Source organism: Malus domestica, chromosome 08 (genome assembly GCF_042453785.1).
Source record: "Malus domestica chromosome 08, GDT2T_hap1".
NCBI lineage: Eukaryota > Viridiplantae > Streptophyta > Magnoliopsida > Rosales > Rosaceae > Malus > Malus domestica.
The window spans coordinates 26,252,099-26,279,988 of NC_091668.1; the positions used below are offsets into that span (position 1 = coordinate 26,252,099).

Here is a 27,890-nt window from a genome sequence, read left to right on the forward strand (position 1 = left end):
GTTCCCTTTTTTCTTCTCATCTATAGTTTTGCCCAACATGCAGCATTTCTAAAACCATCAAATGCCAAGATGGGTTACACTAATTTAAAATAGTCAATAAACACAAAGCTGTCTGTCCTTCAACACAACCATCTCTAAAACCATTGCCCATTGCGAACTTTAAATGGTGTTCAAGCAGCAGTCACCATGGGCGAAGCCATTGGAGCCTCCGATGACAAAACCTGCAACAGCCTGAGACTGTACAACCGACCCACCAAAAATAATCTTGTGCATTTGACCATTGATGGTAGAAGTAGCCTGAGATCGTCTTGAATTCAAGGAGAACCTTTATAACATAGAGTTACCAACAAATGAGGAGAGCCTTACTTAACTTTGAAACCTCCTCATCACTGGTATAAACCCTAAATCAATCAATCAATCAATCAATCACCAGTAATACTTCGAACTTTCGAGAAAATTAAGCTGCAATTAATAAACAAGATGTCCATCATACTTCTCTTCACTGTTATAAAAAGAGCAAACAGAGTCAGTGATTGGCCAAAATCTGTGTAATCTATGTCTCGTTGGAGTCTGCCTCTGACAAGAAGCCAGCAAAAGTTTTGCACTTTTCGTGGAATTAGGAGTTTCCACATTTTGTTTAACATCCTAGGTTTATGAACAGGATCAAGCATGAGAATTTCACGACACAACTGAAGTGGCAATTCCTTTTGAGGGTTGTTTGTACCATACTTGACCAATCCCGAAACTACTGAGCACCGGTCAACGTTATACCGTCAAGGACCCAGAAGAGCTTCCCTTCCACTAGGAGGCCAATCACAATACGACACGTGTCGACATCAGAAGCCAATCACAGCGCGACACATGTCAATATCAGAAGCCAATCACAACACGACACGTGTCAATGTCAAAACAAAACTAGAAACTCTCTTCTATAAATAGGGATCATTCTCCCACAATAATCTCTAATGTCATTTTGTACTAAACCATTCACTAGAACTCACAAAAGGAGAGCTTGAACCTATGTATTTGTGTAAACCCTTCACAATTAATGAGAACTCCTCTACTCCGTGGACGTAGCCAATCTGGGTGAACTACGTACATCTTGTGTTTGCTTCCCTGTCCCTATTCATTTACGTACTTATCTTCACTAGTGACCGAAGCAACCAAGCGAAGGTCACAAACTTGACACTTTTTGTTGTACCAAAGTCTTCGCTGATTTTGTGCATCAACATTTGGAGCCGTCTGTGGGAACGACACTTATTCCCACTCTCTTCAGCTTTGTCAAGCTGGTTTCCACCGCTCGTACACTCTCTTTTGGCCAAGCATCTCTCTCCGACATGGGGAGCGAAAGAAGCCATAGCACACAGAATGACACCCCCCTTGGACCTAGTATGAAGCAACGAAAGCAGGAAGGAAATAGAGTTACTCTTCAAGCTAAAGTCGATGAGCTAGAGGTTCAGAATAACAAGATGGCGATGAAGAATGAGGTCCTCCAGGAACAATATGAAAAACTTTTCGAGATGCTTCATGAGGCTAGGCATGCTCAAACACATAAGCTCGTCGCCCCTGTTGAGGTCAACAATCATCTGAATGCCCCCCAACACGGAGGGTCACCGATATCCAACACGGACATCCCTGATAGGGATCGAGCTACACATCAAGGTGATAATCAACATGAGACTTCTCTCAACCCAGCTGCTTCAACCCGAAGCAGAAAAAGTAAAGGAAAGCACATCTTCACAGAAGGAGTGGAAGGATCAAAAGCCGTCTATCGCGATTGTCGAGACTTCCTAAAGCAACGTCAAGAGAATCTTATCCACATAAGCTCGAAGATCAATGACCCAAGAGTTTCTGAAAGACTCGGTCCTCTTCCACGACCCAGGCCAACAGCCAATCTAGGGAATGGGCAACAAGTCCCAGAAGAACATGAAGGTACAGGGAACTCGGAAATATTCCGACATACTTACTCTAGGAGTCATTGTGATGAGTCCAAGGAAAAATCACGCTATCTTGATCAAACTTTCCTACTTACAAGAGGCGATGGGGACTTACGGAAGAAAACTTCAGTGGTGACGACTCCACTCAGGACCCCCTTGTCCTACAACTTCTGGATGAAGTAAACAAGTTGAAGGCTGAACGTCAAGCCGAGATACCTGACTGGAACCAACTCAGGCCTGGCCTCCTCACAAGAAGGATCCTCAACACCACCTCCAAGCGAAGACAAAGCAGAAGCTTGACTTACAACTCTATACTGGAAGGGAAGACCCGATTGAACACCTTAATCTCTTTGAGTCCACCATGGTATACCGGAGACACACCGACGAAGAACGGTGCCTTCTCTTCCCCTCCACCCTCTCTGGCGGAACTTTAAACTGGTATTGCCGTCTTCCACCTGATACAATAGACTCATTTGAAGAGTTGAGGAAGCTGTTTGTCTCTCAACACATATTCCAGACCGATCGCTTGCATTCTGCAGATGACTTGTACACTATTCGCCAGAAGCAGGACAAGTCATTACGAAAGTATGCTGGCCGCTTCAGCCATGAGTATTCTCACTGCGCTGAGGCAGATGACAAGACCACCCTTAAGGCCTTCACGGCAGGCTTACGTGACTGTTTCTTCAAGTACATGATCAACGCCAACACTTGGAATACTTACTCTGAGGTGATGGCACAAGCTTACAACCATGCCACCGTCGAGGCAAGGACATATCAAAGGAAACCCCTACAGTCACCCCTTATCAGCAAGTAGGGAGTGGAGGCCAGATCCAACCAAATGAGAAGACCTCAACCTTCCAAACGGTAGCAGCACACTCCCCTGCCTCATTTAATGCTTCGCCAAGTCAGCAGACATATCAATCCCAGGGCAAAATGAAAGATTTCCATCCTCACCAATCCCATTTTAATAAAAAGAATAAGGGGCACTATCACGATAACTCAAGATATCGTCACAATAACGCCCGTCCCCAGGCAGTCAACGCAGTGGACCAATCACGTGCCAAGATAGGCCTTACCCCGAGGTATGAGACATACACACCTTTGAACGCTACATGCGCGTCCATCTACCCCAGTATAGCTCACCTGATACCAAAGCCAAAGCCAAGACAGCCAGATTACAAGTCCACGAAGAACACGGGCGTGTTTTGTTGCTACCACGAGTATAATGGCCATGATGGCGAGAAATGCATCATCCTCCGTGATCATATTGAAGCTTTGGCACGTGACGGAAAAATTGATCAGTTCCTCCTTCACCCTCCAAGGGATAACCGTAACCAACGCCAGGTGAATGTGATATATTCCATAAGCGGCGACACACCCATGTCTGAATCTTCTAATAGGGCCATGAAAAACAGTGAACGAACTTTGAGACTTGGCCATCAAGTGTTTCACGTGGAAGACATCAGGGGAGGCAAGTATCAAAAGCCTAACTGGGATCCAATATGTTTCTACCCTGAGGAAGAAAGAGGTATCATCTACCCTCACAACGACCCGCTGATCGTGGAGGCTCACATAGCAAATTTTGATGTGAAACGAATCCTGATAGACACAAGTGCTTCAGTCAATATCATGTTTGCTGAAGCTTTCAAGGCACTTAATGTAGCTGAACACTTGCTCGATCGCTCGATTTCTCCTCTGATAAGCTTCTCTGGCGATATCGTACAACCTTTAGGGAGTATACACTTACCCCTCACCATTGGTACAGGCCCCTACACAGCTACTATTACCACTAACTTCCTAGTGGTCAATTGCCCGACGGCATACAATGTCATCTTTGGGCGCACATGCATCAATGATCTCAAGGCCATGGTATCTACACATATGTTGTTGATGAAGTTTCCAACCCCTTTCGGCAATGGATACATCAGGGGAGATCAACTTAGTGCTCGATCATGTTACAACACTTCAGTTAAGCAACAACACCTGCATGTCCCCAAGGAGACCTTCTCTGTACATAACCAGGTAGTAAAGACCAGTCAAGATGAAGCCAACTCGGATTTTCATGATAGCAACAGTCAACCCGACGACCCTCGAGATGACTCATTCACCCAGCAAGCACAACCCGCTGAAGAGTTAGAGAATGTCTCTATCTCCAAAGACCATCCAGATCGCATGGTGAAGATTGGCACAACTTTGTCACCACCCCTTCGGTTGTCGCTGATCTCATTTTTACAAGAGAACGTCGAGGTCTTCGCTTGGTCATATAAAGATATGCCGGGCATCTCTCCCGATATCATTTGTCACCACTTGAGTATTGATCCCAAGACCAAACCAGTAAAACAGAAGTGAAGATCTTATGATGTTGAACGATATGAGGTGATGAAAGCAGAAGTTGAAAAAGTCAAGGACATAGGCTTCGTCCGTGAAGTCAATTACCCAACATGGGTAGCAAATGTTGTCCTTGTTAAGAAAAATCCGACCAAGGAAAGTCTCCTGCTTCAAAAAGTCTTGTGGAGAATGTGTGTCGACTACACCGACCTAAACCAAGGATGCCCGAAGGATAGTTTCCCTCTTCCTTTCATTGATAGACTTATAGACTCTACGACAGGGTGTGAGCTCTTGAGCTTCATGGATGCTTATTCAGGATACAACCAAATCCTCATGAACCCCTCAGACCAAGAACACACGGCCTTCACTACTGATAGGGGACTATATTGCTATAAAGTCATGCCTTTCGGCCTAAAGAATGCAGGAGCAACTTATTAGAGACTGGTCAATTCAATGTTCGCCGAACAGATTGGGAAGAGCATGGAAGTTTACGTTGATGATATGCTAGTCAAGAGCAAACATGCTGACCAACACATCACCAACCTATCTGAAACTTTCACCATTCTAAAGAGGTATCGAATGAGGTTGAACCCCAACAAATGTGCCTTCGGCGTGGGCTCTAGCAAATTCTTAGGCTTCATGATCAGCCAACGAGGCATTGAAGCTAACCCCGAAAAGATCAAAGCAATCCTCGACATGAAAGAGCCAGTAACTTCAAAAGACATCCAAAGCCTTACTGGCAAGGTGGCAGCCTTAACCAGATTCATCTCTAAGGCCACAGATAGATGTGCTCCTTTCTTTAAAGCACTCAAGGGAAATAAGAAGTACATTACATGGACGGAGGAATGTGCCAAGGCATTCAGGAACCTCAAAAAGTACATGAGTAAAGCCAATCTGCTCTCCAAACCAGAAATTGGTGACTCTCATTATCTATCTATCGGTTTCGGCTTCAGTAGTCAGTTCTGTTCTTATTCGAAAGGACAATGGTCTCGAACGGTCCGTCTACTACGCTAGCAAGGCCCTACAAGATGCGGAGACACGATACTCCAACATTGAGAAATTAGCTCTAGAATTGGTCATGTCTGCTCGAAAACTTCGCCCTTATTTCCAAGCACACGCCATCATCGTGCTTACCAATCACCCTCTTCGACAGATACTCCAGAGTCCTGACACGTCTGGACGAATGATCAAATGGGCGATAGCATTGGGTGAGTTTGACATCTGCTACCAACCAAAACCAGCCGAAAAAGGTCAAGCAGTAGCATATTTCATCGCCGACTTCACATATCCTGTTGACATTGCTTCTACACCTGAAGCAGTAGCTTCATTACCATCGGAAGCTCAGAAAGTAGAATCAACAACCCCAGCATGGAGTCTGTATGTTGATGGCTCATCCAACCAACAAGGCTGCGGAGCAGGATTAGTCCTCACTACCCCCGACAAAGTGGCGATGGAATACGCTCTTCGTTTCAAGTTCAAGGCATCGAACAACGAGGCCGAATACGAAGCCCTTCTAGCAGGCTTACGTTTGGCCAAGCACCTTGGGGTTAAACAAATTGATATCTTCAGTGACTCCCAATTAGTGGTCAACCAAGTCACGAACAACTTTGATGCTAAGGATAGCTCTATGGCAGCATATCTTGCGCAAACACGACTTTTGCTCAAGCACTTCCACTACCAGATCACCCAAGTTCCTCGAGCGGCAAACAGTCATGCAGACGCTTTGGCTCGCCTCGCCTCGGCAGTGGAAGACAAGATTGGAAGAAAAATTCATGTCGAATTGTTGGCAGCACCAAGCACCATGGTCGCGGAAGTGTGCAATTTACAACAAGAAGATAGTTGGATCACCCCAATTTATAAATTCCTTGCTCATGGCACCCTCCCAATTGACAAAGTCCAAGCTAAGCAGATTCGATACAAGTCTGCCCACTACCTGATCATTAATGACCAACTCTACAGGCGCGGTTTCACCCTGCCATACCTAAGATGCCTTACACCTGTTGAGGCGAAAAGTGTCATTTGGTAAATACATGAAGGAGTCTGTGGAGATCATGCTGGGTCTCGATCCCTAGCACACAAGACTTTTCGCCAAGGATACTATTGGCCAACACTCCACCAAGATGCCATTAGAATATCTCGCTCGTGTGATAAGTGTCAACGCTACGCAACTATCCCTCACTCCCCTCCCGAGCCGCTCACTCCTATGATCAGCCCTTGGCCCTTCGCCCAATGGGGACTTGATTTGATCGGCCCAATGCCTGCAGGGAAGGGAAGGTCCGCTATGCAATCGTTGCAGTTGACTACTTCACAAAATGGGCTGAAGTAGAACCCTTGGCAACCATTACTGAGACAAAAATAGAAGACTTCGTATGGAAGAACATCCTATGCAGATTCGGCATTCCCAATGCGATAGTCACGGACAATGGGCGGCAGTTCGACAACAAGAAGTTCAGGATGTTCTGCTCTAAGTTCAACATTAACTTATGTTTTGCCTCTCCAGCCCATCCCCAGTCTAATGGACAAGTCGAGGCCGTTAACAAAATAATCAAGCGCACTCTGAAAACTAGCTTGGACAAAGCTAAATGTTGTTGGCCAGAATTCGTCCCCCAAGTTCTTTGGTCATACCGCACTTCATATCGAACTTCCACAGGAGAAACTCCATTCTCACTTGCTTTTGGTACAGAAGCAGTTGTCCCGGTTGAGCTTGAGCAAGCAACATACCGAATCCAAAACTACATGCAGAGTGAGAACGACAAATAACTCACCCTCAACCTGGATCTAGTCGAGGAACACAGAAATCAGGCTCACCTGAGGAATGTCGCCTACAAGCAGCGCATTTCCAACTACTATGACTCAAGGGTCAAACCTCGCTCTTTCAAAGTGGGAGACTGGGTACTGAAGAAAAGATTACTCTGTGATAGAGTCCCGAGTGAAGGAACACTCAGTCCTAACTGGGATGGACCATTCGAGGTCGTCGGCATTAGCCGCCCTGGCTCCTATAAGCTCAGAAGCTCCGACGGCAAGACCATTGGCCATCCATGGAATGCTGACCACTTAAAGTACTATTACAAATAGACTCACATTGTACAAGTGTTAAGTTACAGCCGTTCGGCATCCTATGTAATAAAAACCATTTGGTATGAATTCAATAAAGAGGTGATTTAGCCAAATCGGCCCTAAACTCTTTTACATTCTGAGCAATGAAACACTCAAGTGTTGAAGCTTCAACGCAAATGTTTCCAATACAAAACAAAATCTAAGTATGTGTCAACAAGACTATACAAAGAATCTACATCATACATTCCAACACATCCATACATAAGCCAACTGTGCTTCGAAAGGGTTCAACACACTTTGTGTCATTCGACATTTGCCACAATGTGCCTCGACACCTTGCCCTTATTCTCACCAACTAGGTGATGAAGGAACTCACATTCGTGCCACCAACTAGGTGATGAAATGTACAACCCGTACTCTAATATTATTTGAAAACTTGCCACCCTTATCACCAATCAGGTGAAGAAGGAACTCATCTTCATGCCACCAACCAGGTAATGAAATGTACAACGCGTACTCTCATTCATGCCACCAACCAGGTGATGAAATGTACAACACGTACTCTCCTTCATGTCACCAACCAGGTGATGAAATGTGATGAAAGGTGATTAAGGAATTCACATTCGTACCACCAACCAAGTGATGAAAGCAACCCACCATTCATTCCACTAACCAGAAGACGAGTGGTACAACTTGTACATGTGAACTCCTAACATTCACAAATAATCAAAAACCCTCAAGCTTTACAACTCAACTAGGGGAGCACTTATGCCTAATAAGAGCTATAGTCACCAACAAAGTCTAATTGCAAGCCAACAATGGCTTCAGTGCATGGTATACGAAGATCAAGCTCTTCATCCCTCTTGCATCTGCTTCAGACATTTCTCCTCTGTAACAATGCAAACACTACAACTCATAGAAAGCTTCACACGCTCTTGATCAAGACTGTTCGAAGCAAATTCAATTTATATGGTTCATTCAAACCTTCGACTACTACAAGATGTGGCTTGCATCACAATCTCTCGCTCAACAGTGTGGAAGCAAAATTTGTATACGTTGTCTCTCCCACATTTTCAAATTTCTAGTTTTCCCAAAAAAAAAAAAAAAAAAAAAGAGAGGAAATTGGAAATTGGGAAATTCAACAAAAACTTCATCAATGGAGGACAAATATCAATATCAAAAGCTTCGCACTATCTTCATCAAGATAGTGTGAAGCAAAATCAATTTATGGTGCCACCAAAAGCTTCATCAATGGAGGACAAATATCAATCTCAAAAGCTTCGCACTATTTTCATCAAGATAGTGTGAAGCAAGATCAATTTATAGTGCCAACAAAAGCTTCATCAATGGAGGACAAATATCAATCTCAAAAGCTTCGCACTATCTTCATCAAGATAGTGTGAAGCAAAATCAATTTATGGTGCCACCAAAAGCTTCATCAATGGAGGACAAATATCAATCTCAAAAGCTTCGCACTATCTTCATCAAGATAGTGTGAAGCAAAATCAATTTATGGTGCCACCAAAAGCATCATCAATCGCACTATCTTCATCAAGATAGTGTGAAGCAAAATCAATTTATGGTGCCACCAAAACTTCACCTACAATACCAAATTTCAACACCAAAACATATAAAAGCTTCACACTCTTCATCAAGATAGTGCGAAGCTAATTCCAATGGAGCTGAATTTTGGATATCTTATAGTTCTTGAGCAGATGAACAACTTTCACGAAGGAAATTTTTCTATTTGAGCGACGGAAGTTAGAGTGTTGAAGCTCCAAACATGACGGTCAGATTTCTGCAAGCTTCAAAGCTGCTGCGGTGTTTCAAAGATCTGGAAATATTCAACCGTTAGTTTGTTCTGAATTTTTGATATGTTATGGAAGATATGATGAGGAACAACTTCGATGAAGAAAGTATGTTGATCTGAACAAGAGAAAATGGAGTTTCGAAGTTCCCAACAAGTCTGACGGGTTAACAGAAAAATCATGAACATTTACTCATCATACCTGAATGTCTGGAGTTGTACTACTCCGATGGATCTCAAATTTGGGTATGTTGTAGTTTACACGCTAAGGAACAATTTTCATGAAGACAATTTTTCGATTTGAGCTACAGAGGATGATGTTATATTGAAGAGCTACCGCTCCCTCTACTCTGACTCCCTTTGGGCTTGCCATTTTGGGCTACACAAATAATTTTGGGCTCTCGCAAAGCTAAAACCAGCTTGAAATATTTTTGGATAAGGCATATATGAAGGTGTGATATCAAAACAAGGCTTCGTTACTTTGACAAATTAGTAGCAAGCAAGACACCTCATTCGGCAACTCTCATCGCCTGAAGACTTGGGGGACTCCCACCATATGCTACTGTACCTTGATACTCGGAAGTCTCACAACCACTCAGTGACTTGGATTTTTCAAGTCTCCAACCGAGAAGTTTTCCTCACTCGGCAAACTAAGGGAATACTACCTCAAACTACATGCTTCACTCACAAAGCTTCAACAATACAAGTTTCGACAAAAGAAAAAATTCAGAGAACTTTCTGAAGAAGGCTTTGGTGTATTTAACACAATACGTTGAAATGAAACAAAATTTATTTATTAATATTTCCAAACAAATATGTACATATACATGAGTTAAAATAAACAAACAAGAGGGAGACTTCACAAAGGTTGCTTAGGGGAAGTCTTAGCAGTCGGTAGAGTCCCAGAAAGAGAAAGTACCGGAGGATGGTTATCCGGAGCCTCAGTACTAGACAGAACCCCAGAAGGAGGAGACATCGGAGGTTGATCATTTGGAGCTTCATTACACGGTACAGCCCCAGAAGACGACGGCAATAAATGCCTTTGGAACAAACCCATAAACCGCTGATGATCATGTAAAACCTGACCATCAGATTCCTTCATCTGGTCAAGCTTCCTCTTCATGTTTGTAGCATAGTCATGTGCGAGCCGGTACAACTGTTTATTCTCATGCTTGAGCCCTCTAATCTCCTGTTTGAGACTCATCACTTCAGCAGCCAATGATTCAACTTGGCGGGTTCTAGCAAATAGGCGTTATGCCATATTAGACACAGAACCTGCACACTGAACACTAAGAGCAGAGAATCCTTAACAGCCAACTCATCAGACCGTTTGGAAAGTAGTCTGTTATCTTTGGGAGTGAGAAGGTTCCTGGCAACCACCGCAGCGGTCATATCATTCTTCATCACAGAATCCCCAACGGTAAGAGGACCAGTAGGAGATATGAAAAATGGGCGCCATATGTTGTCTGGAGAAGGCGTGGCTGTCTCTTCTCCAAGGTTCAAGTCAAAACGACGGTCGGAGGGGCCAGACATTTTCAAAGGTGTTGAAGAGGGAAGAGGTCAGACAAATCAAGATCTTAGAAGTGCAAGAAGGGAGCTTCTACTAGTAGAGATTCAAATGTGATGTGGAACTTAATACCAGCCTCTATAAAAATTCGCACTCGACGGAGCTTCAGAAATTGAAGAGGCATTTGTTTTCTCAAAAGCTAGGCTGCTCAAAGACCACGAGGGCCGATCTCAGAAATCGAAGAGGCATTTGTTTTCTCAAAAGCTGGGCTGCTCAGAGACCACGAGGGCCGATCTCAGAAATCGAAGAAGCACCTGCTTTTTCAGCCTCGTCAGCACCTGTCACATGCATACTCAGCTTTGCGGAAATTACGGGCAATCTGTCGAAGATTTCTGGTGAAGTAGAAAGCACGTGAATCTTACTGTTCAATCACCACTCTCTACACGCAACATCAATTCCTCAGGTACCACATATAATTTTGCCAAAGATCTCTGACAAAGTTTAGGCACGAGAATTTCGAAGTTCTAGCTACCCTACTATTACCCACAAGAGTAAACGAACAGCACCACTGCTTGACAACTGGAAAGTCGCTATGTGTGTCGACCTCCGTGTTCTGTGGCAAGACAGACTGGCAAGAACGTCCAACCTTTACTCACATTTGAGAAAAGACTCCCAACATAATTACTTTCTTAAAAGCCGAAGCGGCACCGCTTTCCGAATCTCGAGAGCCAGATCCCCGACAGGATTGCTTGTTCGAAAACCGAAGAGGAACAGCTCTCAGAACTTCGAGAGCCAGATTTCCTTAGATAAAGTTTGTCTGTAATCTTCACACGCAACATCAGCTTTCCAGATACCACATACATCTTTTTCAAAGTGCTCTGACAAAGTTAAAACACGTGAAGTTGGCAGCTCCCACTATATTGCTGTGACCAAAAAGGGTAAAGGAATAACATTACTACTTGCTATTGGGAAATTCCTATATATGTCGACCTCCCTCCTCCACGGACAGACAAACCTGCAAAAATGCTCAACCATTTCTCGCATTCGAGAAGGCACCCTCAACATAACCTCTCGAAATACTCAGCTTTATTTCCCTCCGATAATACCTCAGCAAATAAGCCACACCAAGAACAAGAGTATCTCATATCATCAGGGTCGAAAGCAAGAGTATCCCATATCATGCTTTCTCCCTGTCTTTGTCTTTGTCTTTGTCCACACCTGCAGGACAAGGAGAAAGAGAGCAGTCAGTCGGAACCTGAAATCAAACCTCCAATCTGGAACTGACTGCCTGGAACCTTTGCCTGGTTGCTTACTTAGCATTGCTCTCGAGTACTCATCCTCAACTGCTGTCAAGGTCACGAATTCCACCGGCAAATACCTCATGACAGTTGATCAGATATTGGCTCTGCTAAGTGTGGATGAGTCACTATGAAGGAATGTTCTAAATGACCATTTAAATGCAAAGGTTGCACACCACTTCTGCCATGCAAAAGATTGAAGCAGAAGGTTCAACGGTGAGCTGAAACAGATCACTACAACACAACACCTTTCCATACCACATTCACTATTCCGTCAACAGCAAAAGTATCCCATATCATCAAGGTCGAATGTACTCTAGATTTGATGGACTTGTTTTGACCCTCAAATTCTTGAGTCGGCCTTATACTCTGGAGGGAATCAGAAAACCCTCCAGCACAGTTCAAGAATAAGCCTGTGGAAAGTTACTTCTTCAAAAGCAAAAGTATCTCATATCATCTCTTATCCATTTGCTTCTTCTTATCCTGGCAGTTGAATGAGAGACAAGGAGAAGGAGAATCATCAACCGGAAGCCGAAGTTGAACTTCCGATCCTGGGTTGCTTGCTTGGAAGTTTGGCTGCTTACCTTGTCTGTCACCTCTTTCGGCAGATCTCCTAGCTCGGCGACTCGGGGGACTCCTACTATAGGGTTTGTATCGCACTTGACCAAGCCCGAAACTACAAGTAAGCTTCAAGTGAAATTGATACATTACCTTATGCATCTTCATCGGTTAAAGATACCATCCCTGGATGGAGGAAAAGTACTTCCAGAGAAGATGCCACATCTACATATGAAACAGACAAGGCAAGTGAAAATGATACCACACCTCGGTACTTAGAAGTTTCGTGATTACTCAGCGGCTTGGATCTTGCAAGTCCCCAACCGAGGAGCTTCCCTCACTCGAGAACTTAGGGGAGCACTGTTTGTACTATACTTGACCAATCCCGAAACTACTGAGCACCGGTCAACGTTATACCGTCAAGGACCCAGAAGAGCTTCCCTTCCACTAGGAGGCCAATCACAATGCGACACGTGTCGACATCAGAAGCCAATCACAGCGCGACACGTGTCAATATCAGAAGCCAATCACAACACGACACATGTCAATGTCAAAACAAAACTAGAAACTCTCTTCTATAAATAAGGATCATTCTCCCACAATAATCTCTAATGTCATTTTGTACTAAACCATTCACTAGAACTCACAAAAGAGAGCTTGAACCTATGTATTTGTGTAAACCCTTCACAATTAATGATAACTCCTCTACTCCGTGGACGTAGCCAATCTGGGTGAACCACGTACATCTTGTGTTTGCTTCCCTGTCCCTATTCATTTACGTACTTATCTTCACTAGTGACCGAAGCAACCAAGCGAAGGTCACAAACCTGACACTTTTTGTTGTACCAAAGTCCTCGCTGATTTTGTGCATCAACAATGGTAATTAAGCATTCTTTCCCAGGGCAGTGGCTAAATCTTGACTGAAATCCAATAACATTAAATGACATTAGAATTGAATAACAAGATGTTAAGAATTGTTTTTTTAATCATAAAACCATTAACAAGATGTTAAGAATTGAATAACAAGATTGATCATCTTGATGCTACAAACTTGCTTCCATCTAATAAACCTTGAGGGTTACCACAATGGAACCAGTAGATTCAAATCGGAATATGCAGACCCAGTAAATTCCATTTTCTAAAATTTGCACATCTTAAAACACTAGCTATTTCACTTTATTTCTAATTGGTCTTGACTCTTAACCCCCCAGCATCACTTCCCACACCCTCCTATTTTCTTGACGCCAATTAGTCTAATTTGATTCCTTATCACAATTTGATAGCAATCCAGAACTAAATAGTAAGAAGAATTTTGCAAGCCGCCTATTCCATTAGTATCAAACAAAAGAAAATCAACATTTTCCATGTTCAGCTAAGGTGAGTGTTGAAAATCAAATACTAGTTTATCATAAAGCACCTGAACCACTGCCCTTTTCAAAATCTTGGTGGCTGCTTGCATGGCTTTATACGAGATAACACGCTTATGCAGGAAATGCAACACAGGGCGGTCAGTAAAGCTAGGGCAAAGAACCAAGTCAAGAGCTTCGATGCCCATGCCCATCCTTGGACAATTGCAAATCATAAACAAGATTCAACTTTCAGCTTCAAGAAATTACAATATTCACTCCATATCAAAGTGTCTTGAAAACAAAAATAACTACCATTGATGATGCAGAGGGATTGCCATTGACAAGGGAAATGTATGAATTCAAACTTGAAAACTATCAACAGTATATGATCACGGATTCACTCCAGAATCATGAAAATATAATGTATTGGAATATGAACTCAACCTAAAAAACTATCAATAGTAGAGCATACCAAAATTTGGATTTTTTAATAATATCAAGAACTATCAACAGTAGATGATCCTACGCTGTTGACTTGGAAATCAGACAATTTGCGTTTGAGCACTGGAGTCTGCAGAGAAACTCTGAACACTACTATTTCATTAAACTAAATTTTTCGGTTTATTCTATTTAGTACAAACTTCTAGTTACGAGAATAAAAGACAATTCACAGATGCAGCAGTAAATACGATGTTAATGAAACATGAACAAGTGCTGTAAATGGAAGCAACATCTAACAACATTTATCTGAATGATGCTTATGCACAAACCTCAGCCAAAAAAAAACAGTGAAATAGCGAAAGAAACTATCTACATTATATCAACAAGTGGAATTTGTACCTCTCTGGTAAGAAACCATTTATCAGTCTCACAGTATCCATTACTTCAGAAATTTTGACCCAGAAGCTTTTGTAATTCACAAATTTCAAATTTTCTCTCATGTCAAGACTATCTACATAAGATTTTCCCTCATCAAAGTTTTCTATCAAACCTTACTATTGTGATCGTTTCTTCCACTTCTACCACATGTCTGCTCTCATCTGCTTCCAAGTCAAAGCCGGGTTCCTTACACTTCGTTGCACCAACATGTAGGATCCCATTTGCATCAACCTCGAAGGTCACATTAATCCTGCTCTCTGGCACCCTGAAAGAGATATTAAAGCCACTTTCAACCTATAATTTCATTTTTTCAATTGCCAGACACCAAATTTTCCAAAACTAATATTCAAACCAGTCACTGTCAAAGTGATTTCTGCTTACCTAAATGAAGGTGCAGTTCCAGATAGACGTAACCTTGCAAGCTCACGACAATCCTTCATCCCAATTTGTTTACATTCATAGACCTGTTAATTTTCATACATATGTTGGTTAAAACAGTTCACACTCTTTTCAACAAGTAAAATACCAACCACACCAACAAAATGTGCACGCATCTGTTCTGACACATACCGGGATGGATATGCTGTTTTCAATGGCATAGAAGATCCAATGTTTCTGAGTAGGAATAATGGTGTTCCTGGGAATCATTGGCGCGGACAATTCAGCTGCTCTAACACCGAGAGTGAAAGAAGCAACATCTAGCAAACGAAGGTCTGTAAATGAAATAAAAATTGATAAGCATATGTTAATTAGTTCACCAGAAAAACTAAAACAATCCCAAGGGAAAATGGAAAATACCTTTGGTTTCATATCCACCTTCTTCACTGAGGACTCCGCCCAAAACAGCAGCACCAAAGGCCACATCCTCATCAGAGTTGATACCTTTATACAGTTGTTTCCCATCAAACATCTTCTTCAACGATTCTTGCACCAGCGGAATTCTACTACTCCCTCCAACCACAACAACATCATCAATTTCCACTTTCTTGAGGCCGGAATTTTCTAAGGCCTCTTCCACTAACCCCATGGTCCTCTTAATTGATATTTTCACCAACTTTTCATACATTTCCCTTGTCAATGGCAACTCCTCCGCATCACCAATGGTAGTTAATGCTTTCTTGATCCTCTCACATTCCTCCATAGTCTTGACATCGTTTCCAACATTAGGGAAGTAGCTTTTCTTGATCAAGTGGTTCATGAGTTTCCGGTTAAAATCCACTCCTCCCAGGTGGGCATCTCCACTCGAAGACATCGCCTTAACCTCGAACCTGTCACCATGAATCCGCAGGATGCTGACATCAAACGAACCGCCACCAAGGTGATAAACAACAATATTCTTCGAAGCCCTTCCATTGGCAGTGTTAGCATTGTGATTTTTCGTCTCGGTGTCGTCAACTTTCTGCGGTTTGTCGACACCAAAGTCGGTGACATTCGAGCCTGCATATGGTACAAGAATGTATAAAAAATGACCCATCACCACTCCCATCACCAGCATAAGGAAAAGTTGCAGAAATGCCATTTTTGCCGTCAAACACGAGAAAATTTGAGCAATTGGAGTAAAATGTTTGTAACTTTATATGAGCAATTCGAGAGAAAGAAAAAAGTACCGAACTTTGTGTGTTGGAGAGAAAGATTATTTATAGTATATGAGCAGATAACTAACTACAATCTGCAACTAACCTCTAACAAATTCTAACCGACTCTTTCTTTCTGGGCTCATCAGTTGGCCTAGTGTCTACTCGGCTACTACCTACGAAGCATGGATCCGTCGTTCAGATACGCTTGGATACGCATCCGGGTCAACCGATACCATTTTGACCAAATGGATACGGGTATCCGACTTAGGCGCCGGTAAATTCTCTCCATTGAGAAGGGAGAGGGAGGGGGAGAGAGAGCTGTGCTGCCGTAGGAATACAAGAGGAGGAGGTGAGTCGGGCGACAAATCCATCTGCTGTGAGAGAAAAGGAGGCACAGGGCTGATGATAGCTTTTTATTTTTTTATTTTATTTTATTACATCTGGGCCTAATGAACAGAGCAAAATCTTTTAAGAAGCCCAAAATGCGTTATCCAACACTTTTAGACGATTTCTATACCCTTGAATTAAAACTTCAAATTTTTAACTTAAAAAATTTAAGCTTTAATTCAGAAATAGTTTTTTGCTTCAATTTTTTTGGGTTAAATTTTTAGCCTTATATTATTAAAGAATAAATTTATGATAATTTTTTTTTAAACTAACTTAGAAAAAAAAATTATGTAAACTCTCCTAATTTAATTTTATGTGAAAATATTTGATAAATATTGAAATGTTACTAAACTAACACCATGAAACTCATGGAACACTATAAAAAAAAATATGAAACACATGAAAGAATTTCCTTTTTAATTATTTTAGCTGTTGGATTTAAATTTGGACTGTTAGTTTTTGTTACTGTTAGATTTGATCATATTAAATCGTACCATTGAATTCAATGAACTTATATGTAAAACTAAAAAAAAAAATACAAATATATGATTAAATTTAGGCGTAAATTTGCCCAAAAATGAATTTTGAGTTAAAACTCATATTTGGCCCAAAGGTTGGAGAAAGTTAGGATAGGTTTAGAACCAAAGATTTAAGTTTTACTCTAAGGGTTGAAGTAGGTCATAAATGTACTCAATGGCAAAGCTAGGAATTTTCGAGTGAAGGGGCGAAATTTAAAAGCATAATAGGTTCCAAAAAAATGTAGGCAATCAAATTATTTTAGAAAGTAGACAATATTAATGTCATTAATAATTTATCAATACAAACAACTTGCAATTGTTGTCAGCGATGCTTCATGTCCTGAAAACGTTGCATAATAAGCTCATTATTAATAAAAGCAAAAACATATCTCTCAGTACAAACTACCAAGCTATCAAACAACAGTTGTACATCTCTCACAATGTAAACATCTCTCTCAATAAAAGCAAAAACATCTCTCACATAATAAGAACACTAAAATCATATTCCTCACAAAAGTCTTGTATATCTAAAACAAGTTCTCAAAGTCATCATTTCTGAAGAATTAAAGAACAAAAAATAAAATAATTTTAAATACTAGAAATAATAACAAGAATTGAGAAAGAACAATAACAAACATCAATCTTTTGTATTATAATTTTAAATACTAGAAGTAATAACAAGAATTGAAAAAGAACAATAACAAACATCAACCTTTTGTATTTCTATAGTCTAAAACAAATGAGAGAGAGGGAAGAAAATTAAAATGGTGCGGTGGTAGTGTGGTTGGAAAAGAAGACCACATCAATAAAAAAAAAAAAACTAAAGGAGCTCACCAAACCGCACCGTTTCATTATAGGACTGAGTTTTATAACCAATAGCACATATTTTTATATAGTTATTATTATTATTATTATTACTAGCATTTGTCTACACACTTTGTGTGTATGAACACATTTTTTTAGAAAATGAGAAGGAGAGAGAGAGAGAGAGAGAGGGAGAGAGAGAGAACATGGGGGGGGTGAGAGGTTATTGTTTGTAGTTTTTTCTTTTATTTTTATTTTTAATATTGGAGGTAGTTTAACATCACTTGTAGGTAAGACTTCAATAAAAAACAGTAAAATTTGGACCTGTGAAATTACATTATTGCCCATCATTTTTTTTGTGTGATCGAAGACAAAATAGTCTTTTCACCCTCTTTTGGTTGACAAAGAGGGTTTTATTAATTAATAGAGATTATTATTATTATAATTTTAAATGTTGAACTCATGTCTTCGTTTTTTTTTTAAATTTAACACATTCCCGTTTCATGTCCTAACGTGTTGTATTTTCATACGGACAATACTTGGGTTCACACCAGGGTGGAACCAATTTACTCACCAAACTATGTGGACTAGTCATTTTAAAACATCGGTAAACCCTCAATACTTGCAATTTTTGTAACCAAATAGAAATTCTTGCTGAAAGCATGTTACCAAACAAGGATCTTCTTCGTCCACTCCAACTTTCGTCCACAACCACAGCAACTCCGACCACGGCTAACTCGTCGACTCCACCATCGTCAACTCGGTATGAGACTCTCTGGAATGACAACGCCCGTCGCGGGAGGCCATCTTCATCAATCGCCGTCGTTCACAAGGAGGACGACGAGTTGATCTTGCTGTAAAAGAGAGGGATTGGAGGTGGGTCATCGGAGGGGAGAAGGATTGGTGGTGGGTTGCTGGAGAAGAGAAGGATTGGTGATGGGTTGCTGGAGAAGAGAAGGATCAGTGGTGGGTCGTAGTGAAATTTAGTTGTCTGTCCAGATTTGATAGAAAAAAAGGTTTTCAAATGGGTAAATTATTGCTAGATAATTATTTTTGTTTGTTCTTATGTTTGAAATGGGGTGGTGATGATGAGAGCACTGGCAGCCATGTAGTGGGGAGAGGATGGTTGGGGACGAAAGGAATATATGGGATCTTTGGATGCATGGCTTACTTAAATAACTAGGTGTTTGGTTGCTAGTTTAAATAATGAAAAGTTGGACATGTGTTTTAATTTTATTGGGCCACATCGTAGTAGTAAAAAGTGAATCATCCCTAATGAGGATCTAAGTATTGTCCGTATCTTTCGTGTCCATGCATACAACTAACCTCTAACAGACTCTACTTTGCTAGTACGATGCAGGACGTAAATAAAGCAACTTAACTCTTTTGGTTTCATCGACTTTTGTCTCCCTTTGCAACTCCTTAGAACAAGTCTACCGGGAGCGGATTGCCCGACACCCAGCATCCAAAATAGGCCGGCTCCCAGCCAAATCACTCCAACCTAGCCTAATAGGCTGGAACCCAGCCCAAGCCAAGCAAGAGACCGGCCCAGAATCGACAGACCCAACAGCCAGGCCATCTGATGTGAGCAATCCCGTGCTTGGCGATCGCAACGATGTTGGCCGTGGGGGCGTTCACCACTAAGCACCCGAATTCAGTCTCCACAACTAGATCCACGTTGTCGATGCCACAACCTTCAACCTTTCATCGGAGGACTCGAACACTTCGTGGGTGACCTTGGTCCCGTTATGCACGATCAACGCGTTGCAGAACGAGATCTTGGTGCAGAGATCTTCGGGGTTGAGATTGTAGGAGCAGTCGACATTAGTGAACTGCTTGAGGAGGTTGATTCTGGGTTCTTTAAGCTTCTCTGAGACGAGGGCGGTGGGCTTGGCGTAACGGGTCGGGCTGGCGATGATGCTAGAGATGGCGACGACGATGGTGTTATTGTATGTATAGGTGTGTGTCAAGTGTATACATTGCTGGGTGTAATTTATAATAATATTTTGTAAAAATATCAAAAATTAATAATATTTTTTTATAAAGTCAGAAATTAAAAATAAAATTGACTAGGCTATTTTTTGTTAGGGGTGGAGATGCATTTAGTTTATTACTGTTCATTGGGGTATATCACTGTTCACTTAGTGAATTAAATAGGCTGGGTGCTGGAGCATTTTTTTAGGGGTGGACTTGCTCTTAAAGGTTCCAGCTCTGCCTTGCACCTCAAACATTTAATACGACGGCCCACGACATTTTATTTTAATGAACATTTGTTTTTTTTATATATGTAAATATTCAAACCTGATATACGATAAATATGTTGTTACTAAAGTTTAATTATTTATAAAATCAAATGTAAAAAAAATGATAACTCCAGCTAATTACCTTAAAATATTGTTTGTAATTAGATCCATTAATCCTGTGATTGGTCTAGCATATCATGTTTGAGTTTTATAAGTTTATTTCTCATCTTTTAGATATATATGCAATATTTTTTTTAAGACGGCAGACGCTAGTCTGACAGCGAATTGGGAGCTTAGTGCCTAGGTGGACTAGGTGATTTTAAGTATATTATATATTATACAAATTAATTTAATTCATAAGGATAAAATAATAATTCAAGATATTTTGAATGATTATTAAATTAATTTAATGTATAGGGATAAATATAGGCATGTGCTTGACAATATACTAGCACGCAAATCAGAGTCACCTAATGTGACCTGTACAACTGTACCTATTACTCATCAATCTATACTATCACACAAGTCGGAGTCACATAATGTGACCTGTATGACATACTAGGTGTAATAATGAACACTCTAGTGCTACGATCATGTGAAGCTTGCGCTAGGCGCAGTCACCTACAAGTCGGAACTGCCTATTACAGTCTGAATGATAGGCTAACACCTACTTGGATCCAAGATGAGTAGGCGGTGCTGGGAGGTGAACATACACGTGAAGGCTAGCCTTGGCCACGAGCGGGAGCACTAACACCTGGGTGTAGTAATGATGAGCTAACTATATGAATATATGTATGCCATACGATTCAAAACAACATATATAACTCACTTGAATTTACCTGCGCATCATGTAGAATCATTTTAGTATTCTACCATTGTACTATATATATAAGCAGGTAAAAAGTGTATGAATATGCCATAGCCATTTTATAATTCCAATCACAAAGCAACGTTTAACAAACTAAACTACGATTATGGCATAATAGGCGTAAAATTCATTTAAATGCATTTGTGGAAACTATAATTCATATATGTATAAAAGTAAACTGCCCACTCACAAGTACGTCGTTGGGTCGTAGCCCTTGAGCCTAGCTTGGTCCTGTAAGTCATTGGGACACGTTTCCCCTATATGTGAAATAACTATAATAGAATTAATTAAAGCACATATACGGAAACTTAAATAAAACCATTATAGTTTGCTCAAACCTAGGGTTTAAATACATGAAATCGATCTATTTGACGTCACAGACCTACACAAATTTTCAGATAAATTTTTGACACCGCATGCGTCCTCATGCGCCGGCCAAGGCACGACCAGACCCGTAAGCACGAGACGTCCGTGTGACTGACGTCGTTAGGAATATTCCGTTAAAAGCTTAACAGAGGTTAACGGCGTTACCTGACGCCGTTAGAATATTCCGTCAACTTTAACGGAATATTCCCTGTCTTCTCTGGCGAGGTTAGTTGTCCGCAGCTGGCGCCACCGTCTGCAACTCGAATCTTGTCGGTTTCTAGAAAAATTTCAAACGTGCATAACTTTTTCATTTTTCAACTATTTTCAACCTACTTTATATGAATTTGAAGCTTATGAAGAGTAGAATCGCGTTATACCTTTTTGGAGTCCAAAAAGTGGACATAGGTGGTCGAAAAATGCCTCGAAAGATCAGGTCAAAACTTAGCTCCTCAAAACTCGATTGTTTCATGCCAACATTCTTCCAAAATTAGTCTAGGACCCTTAGAGAGTTGTGTAGAAGCCTTCCCAAGTCTTAGAAACTTGTAACTCGGTAAAAAACACGTCGATCTAAAACTCGGCAGATTCGAACCTTTCGAGTTAGCGAATCAAAACTCGTTAATTCTGAATTTGATTGGTATGCTTGTGTTCATGAAGTTGAGATGAACATGATGGTGGTGTTTTTGGGTTATGATGGTGAAGTTCGATGTGAGTTTGAGGGGGTTGCAAAGTGAAAGAGCTCGACGGGGGAAAGAGAGAGAAAAGAGAGAGATATATAACTTTTCTTCTTTTCTGATTTCTGATTGGGTGCTGTGTAGAGGGAAAAGATGGGATTGGGACTTTTAAAAAGAAGGAAAAACACAATTGAGTGGTAAGGAGGGAAACCGGGAAAAGGAATGAAGAGGGATGGCTTGAAAAAAGTTGATTGGCTGTATGACATAAAGGGAAGGGCATAGATAGCTAAATAGGAAACTAGAGATATTGTTTCAGATTTTCTAGGTGATCGAAACCTATCCTTAATAGTGTTTCTACTCTGATAAAAATTCACGTACACTCGTAACAACTTGTACAATTTAATTACGATAGCGAGAAAATAATTAAGAGCGAATAAACATGTCCACGTCACTTGCCAATAAGGGCATAATAGTCAATTGACATATTCGAGAAGAAATTACATAGGAAAATTAGGGATAGGTCGTCATAATCTACCATTCTTAAGAAAATTTCGTCCCTGAAATTTCAACACTGACTATAAATCAAAATCATAGAATAGACGTGGGTACAAATCTCGTATGTGCTTTTTTGTCTTCCAAGTGGCTTCCTCGACTGAGTGGTTCATCCATAGGACTTTCACCATCCGAACTGTCTTGTTCCTAAGAACTTTATCCTTCCAATTAAGAATAGTCATTGGAACCTAGTCGTAGGTCAAATTTGGATTGATCTCCAGTGGTCGAGGAGGGATCACATATGACGGATCAAAGACATATCTCCGTAGCATCGACACGTGAAACACATTATGCACCCTCGACAACTCTGATGGTAAAGCGAGTCGATATGCAACTTCACCAACTCATTCAATGATCTGGTACGGTCCGATGTACCTAGAGTTGAGTTTCCTGTTCTTTCCGAATCGTACAACACTGTTCCACGGTGATAATTTCAAAAATACCCAATCACCAACCTTATAAACTCTGTCGGTGGAATGTCTATCGGCGATACTCTTTTACCGATCCTGGGCTACTTTCAGGTTAACCTTTATCACCTGAATGTTCTGTGTCGTTTCATCCCTGATCTCCAGGCCTACCAAAACTCGTTCACCAACTTCAGACAAACATAGTAAAGTGCGACATGGTTTCCCATACAACGCTTCAAATGGTGCCATACCAATGCTAGAATGGAAGCTGTTGTTGTAGGCGAACTCTATCAACGGTAAGTGCATGTGCCAAACGTCTCCAGACTATAAAACTGATGATCTTAACATATCTTCCAGTGTCTGGATAGTTCTCTCTGATTGCCCATCAGTTTGAGGATGATAGGCGGTGCTGTAGAATAATCTTGATCCCAAAGCTTCCTGAAAAGCTACCTAGAACTTCGAAGTAAATCGGGTGTCTCGATCAGAAATGATACTAACTGAAACTCCGTGGTACTTAAGAACTTCAGAGATAAACCGTTTGGCTAACTGACTCAACAAGTAATTCTCACGAACGCGTATAAAGTGTGCTGACTTGGTAAGTTGATCAACTATCACCCAGATGCCATTATAACCATTTCGCATACGAGGTAATTTGTACGCGAAATCCATGGTAATATCTTCCCATTTCCACTAGGGTATCGGGAATGGTTGTAGCCATCCAAATGGCTTCTTCGTTTCCGCCTTAACCTGCTGGGAATTTCTTTTTGCATACCTGGCCAATAGTAGAAGGGTCGGATGGTATGATACATCTTGGTACTCCAAGGATGCATCACATAAGCTGAAATATGCACTTCATCCAATATGTCATTCTTTAGTTCCTCAATATTTGGCACATACATCTGATCACCTTACATCACCATGTCATCAGGCCTTCTAATCCTGAAGTATTTCTTTTTCCCGTCTGACACTGCTTGATTAACTCTTGAGATTATGCATTGTCCATTTGGGCTTCGAGAACATGATGCAATAGAACCGGTCTGACTTGAAAACTGGCTAGTAGGGCTTCACTTTGATCCATTTCTAATGATACTCCAGTGGATATTAGATCATTCAAAAGAGGAATATGACTGACATAAAGAGTATTAAGTCGGGCGTAAGGTTTCCTGCTAAGAGCATTAACTACAGTATTCGCACGACAAGGCTGATACTCAATTGTGCAGTTATAATCACTGAGCAACTTCACCCACATTCGTTGTCGAATATTAAGCTCATTCTGAGTGAAGATATACTTTAGACTCTTGTGATTAGTGAAAATCTTACACTTTTCTCCATAAAGATAATGCCTCCAGATTTTCAGAGCGAAAACGATCGCTGCCAACTCTAGATCATGAGTAGGATAGTTCATCTCGTGGGGCTTTAGTTGGCGTAAAGCATACACAATCACCTTTCGATGCTGCATTAACACACATCCAAGACCATTCAGAGACATATCACTGTAGACCTCGAAGTTTCCACTATCGTCGGGAAGTGCTAAAACATGCGTGTGAGTGAGAAAGTACTTCAACTGCTGGAAACTCAGTTCATAGTTTTCACTCCACACAAACTGAACTCCTTTTCTAGTCAACTTTGTCAGAGGTAGTGCTATGGCTGAAAAGTCTTTCACGAAGCATTGATAATAGCCAGCAAGACCAAGAAAGCTTCGTACTTCAGTAACCGTCTGAGGTTGCACCCAATTCTCCACGGTTGCTACTTTTTGAGGGTCCACAAGCACACATTGAGCTGATATCATGTGCCCTAAGAATGACACCTGATCCAGCCATAACTGACATTTGCTGAACTTTGCGTACATTTGATTTGCCCTTAGTGTATTTAGAACCAAACTCAGATGTCTGGCATGATCAACCTCGTTCTTAGAATACACCAAAATGTCATATATGAAAACAATGATGAACCTGTCGAGGTACAGACGGAATACCTGATTCATCAGGTCCATGAAAGCTGCTGGTGCATTAGTCAACACGAATGACGTCACAAGAAACTCATAATCACCATATCGAGTTCTGAAAGCTGTTTTTGGAACATCGTTGCTTCTGATCTTCAATTGGTAGTAACCAGACCTTGGATCAATCTTCAAGAACACACAGGCACCTCTAAGCTGGTCGAAGAGATCATCAATACGAGGTAACGGATAACGGTTTTTAATCGTCACCCATTTCAACTGCCTGTAATCGATACATAACCTTAAAGTTCCGTCTTTCTTCCTTACAAACAAAATTAGAGCTCCCCAAGGGGAAGTACTTGGCTGAATAAAGCCCTTATTAACAAACTCTTGCAAATGGGTCTTAAGTTCCCTTAACTCCGCATGAGCCATACGGTAAGGAGTAAGAGAAATAGGATTAGTACTTGGAAGTAGTTCGATGGTGAACTCCACTACACGATATGGTGGTAAGCCATGTAATTCCTCGGGAAAAACATCGGGAAAATGTTTGACTACTTCGACGTCTTCCACAGATGCAGTAGTCTCTCCCGTTAGCACCACATAAGCTAAGTAGCCTTGAAAGCCTTTACTCAACAATCGTCTCGCCTTCATAACAGTGATAACTTCGTGATTTAGACCACTACGTTCACCAACAAATGTGACAATAAGCATGTCCGGTCAGTGAAAAGTAACCACATTTTGATAATAATCCAATTTGGCATGATTGTAGTGTAAACAATCCATGCCCAAGAAAACCTCAAAATCAACGATATCCAAAGGAACAAGATTAGTTGGCATGACTACATCTTCGATAAGGACGAGAGATCCTTGATACTCCTAGCTAACATAATAGATTTTGACACGCCCCAACCCCGATATCCCCAAATACCAGGGTAGACACGTACTGGCCAACACCCGAGGGTGATGAAGCCATTGAAAACATACATACCGATAAAATATGTAATTAGAAAGATATAAATCGATGCAGAATCATGTTCAGAGCATGCAACTACTAAGAATAATATGGAACGATTACTAAGAAAAGATATGAACAAGGAAATAATACCTACACTGAAAAGACTCGAGGATAAATAAGCCAAAGTGCCCTGATGCCAGGATCATGTGCCTCGATCCTAACTCCTGAGAAGGCGCAAAAAACAGAAAAGGTGAGTGGACCAAAGTTTATAATAATAATACTAGTAATAGGAAAACCATTTTCTTTATGAACATACTAAGCCCTTGTTTCGAAAACATATATAATACTACATATAGGTTTTATAAAAACTTTAGCATGCCAAGTAAAACATTTGTAAAACATGTACGTGTAAAACCATGTTAAAAAATGCTGAAAACATCGCCCGAAGGCAAATCCGTAAATCTCATCAATGAAGTACTCAACTAGGGGTATCATAGTCGCTCGAAGGCAGTACCTGTCCATCACCCGAAGGGTGAAGCTGAATAACCTGTCCATCACTCGAAGGTGAAGCTGTATAAAATAACATACATCCACACCCACACTAGCCGTAGTTAGTGAAGCTATCTGACACCGTTTTCAGTGGTGAAGCTGGAGGTATATAATATATCATATCTCACTCCTCCATCATATGTGTCTTATGGCCATAGACAATACTTGTGGTGTGCGGATGTGCCGTATGATAACCCACTAGGTAAGTATAGAAAACATAACTCAAAACTTGTATCAAAGCTCGAACCATCTTCACAACCATAATAAATCCATATCCGTAAATCCATCATATAAATCATAATCAAAATCCATAGAAATCCATATAATACATATCTGCTCGTAAAAACATAATTTCAATAAATCATAATACTACGTAAGGCAACTTAATTAAATCATGAATTCTATATAAACCATACTTATAGAAATCCGGAAAATATAATATAAAACATATTAAATGCACAAAATATGAAATGCATGCTAGGCTAATATTTTATAAAAATATATAAGTTATGAAGGGTTCAACTCACTAGTTTTCCATTGCTCGAAAGCCGCTCAAATTATCGAGAATGTGATCACTTCCCGCCAACGCAAACACAATTAGCGACCTATTAGTAAAACTCTATTAAAACGTTAGAATTTGGGGAAAATGGATGGCGGATTCAGATTCAGCACGTCGAAAAACCTAAGGAGGGACCTCGGGTTTTTCCCTCACGCGCCGCCGCGCATGGTGGCCTGTCGCCTCGACTCGTCGATAAATTGAACAACTCCAAAAATTCTCAAATTTTACAAGAATGAATATCTCGATGAGTGGAGCAACTTTCATATCTGTGACTAAGGCCAATTTGGATAGGAAAATCCATAATTTCACGAAAAACCGCCGGAACACTAGATTTGGGGGAAATGAATAAGGGAAGGTCGGGTAGATGTTTGGTAGTGGTGGTAAGACGTGATTCGCCGGAAAAATTGCCTGAATAGCTTCGGAAAACATGAATGCCGCCGAGTTGGGTACGAGTTAAGGGGAACTGGTGGGTTTCTCTCCTTCTCCCATTCTCTTATTTCTCTCATTTCTCCATTCTCCCATTGGTTGATTCTCTCATTTCTCCTTTCTTGATTAGCCTTCACTTCTCCCTCATTTCTCTCCTTTATCTTCCATATCCACCGCCCATCTTTTCTTTCCTTTAATTTGGGCCACACACGTGGCTTTCCAGATTTTGCTGCAAAAATCTGGAGCTTTCCAGAAAATATTCAATTTACTAAAATACCCCTAACTTTAAATGTTAATATCTCATTCATTATAACTACAAATTACGTGACACGACAAGATAGTCAACATA

The 27,890-nt window shown here is 40.9% G+C and overlaps 1 protein-coding gene across 3 annotated transcripts; it reads right to left on the minus strand.

Moving 5' to 3' along the window:
* Positions 1–247: 247 nt before the first annotated feature.
* Positions 248–16,695, minus strand: LOC139198212 (heat shock 70 kDa protein BIP2-like). 3 transcript variants are annotated; one of them, XM_070826515.1, is made up of 7 exons: positions 15,519–16,452; positions 15,291–15,433; positions 15,102–15,184; positions 14,833–14,985; positions 13,910–14,054; positions 13,320–13,412; positions 248–401 (listed from the first exon to the last, which is right to left on the minus strand). In XM_070826515.1, the coding sequence occupies exons 1-7, from the start codon at positions 16,237–16,239 to the stop codon at positions 387–389; spliced, it is 1,353 nt and encodes a 450-aa protein (XP_070682616.1). In that variant the 5' UTR covers positions 16,240–16,452; the 3' UTR covers positions 248–386. The 3 variants fall into 3 exon arrangements, with proteins under 3 accessions (XP_070682616.1, XP_070682615.1, XP_070682614.1); XM_070826514.1 differs by lacking the exon at positions 248–401 and having other exon boundaries at positions 13,041–13,412; positions 15,519–16,157; positions 16,401–16,695; XM_070826513.1 differs by lacking the exon at positions 248–401 and having other exon boundaries at positions 13,041–13,412.
* Positions 16,696–27,890: the final 11,195 nt, after the last annotated feature.

Bases quoted from the DNA above. Each gene is read 5' to 3' on its own strand.
- LOC139198212 (XM_070826513.1), bottom strand. From the start codon at position 16,239: ATGGCATTTCTGCAACTTTTCCTTATGCTGGTGATGGGAGTGGTGATG. The intron at 14,986-15,101 runs GTAAGCAGAAAT...TATCTCTTTCAG, and splicing joins GGAACTGCACCTTCATTTAG to GGTGCCAGAGAGCAGGATTA. The intron at 14,055-14,832 runs GTTTGATAGAAA...CAATTGTCCAAG, and splicing joins GAAACGATCACAATAGTAAG to GATGGGCATGGGCATCGAAG.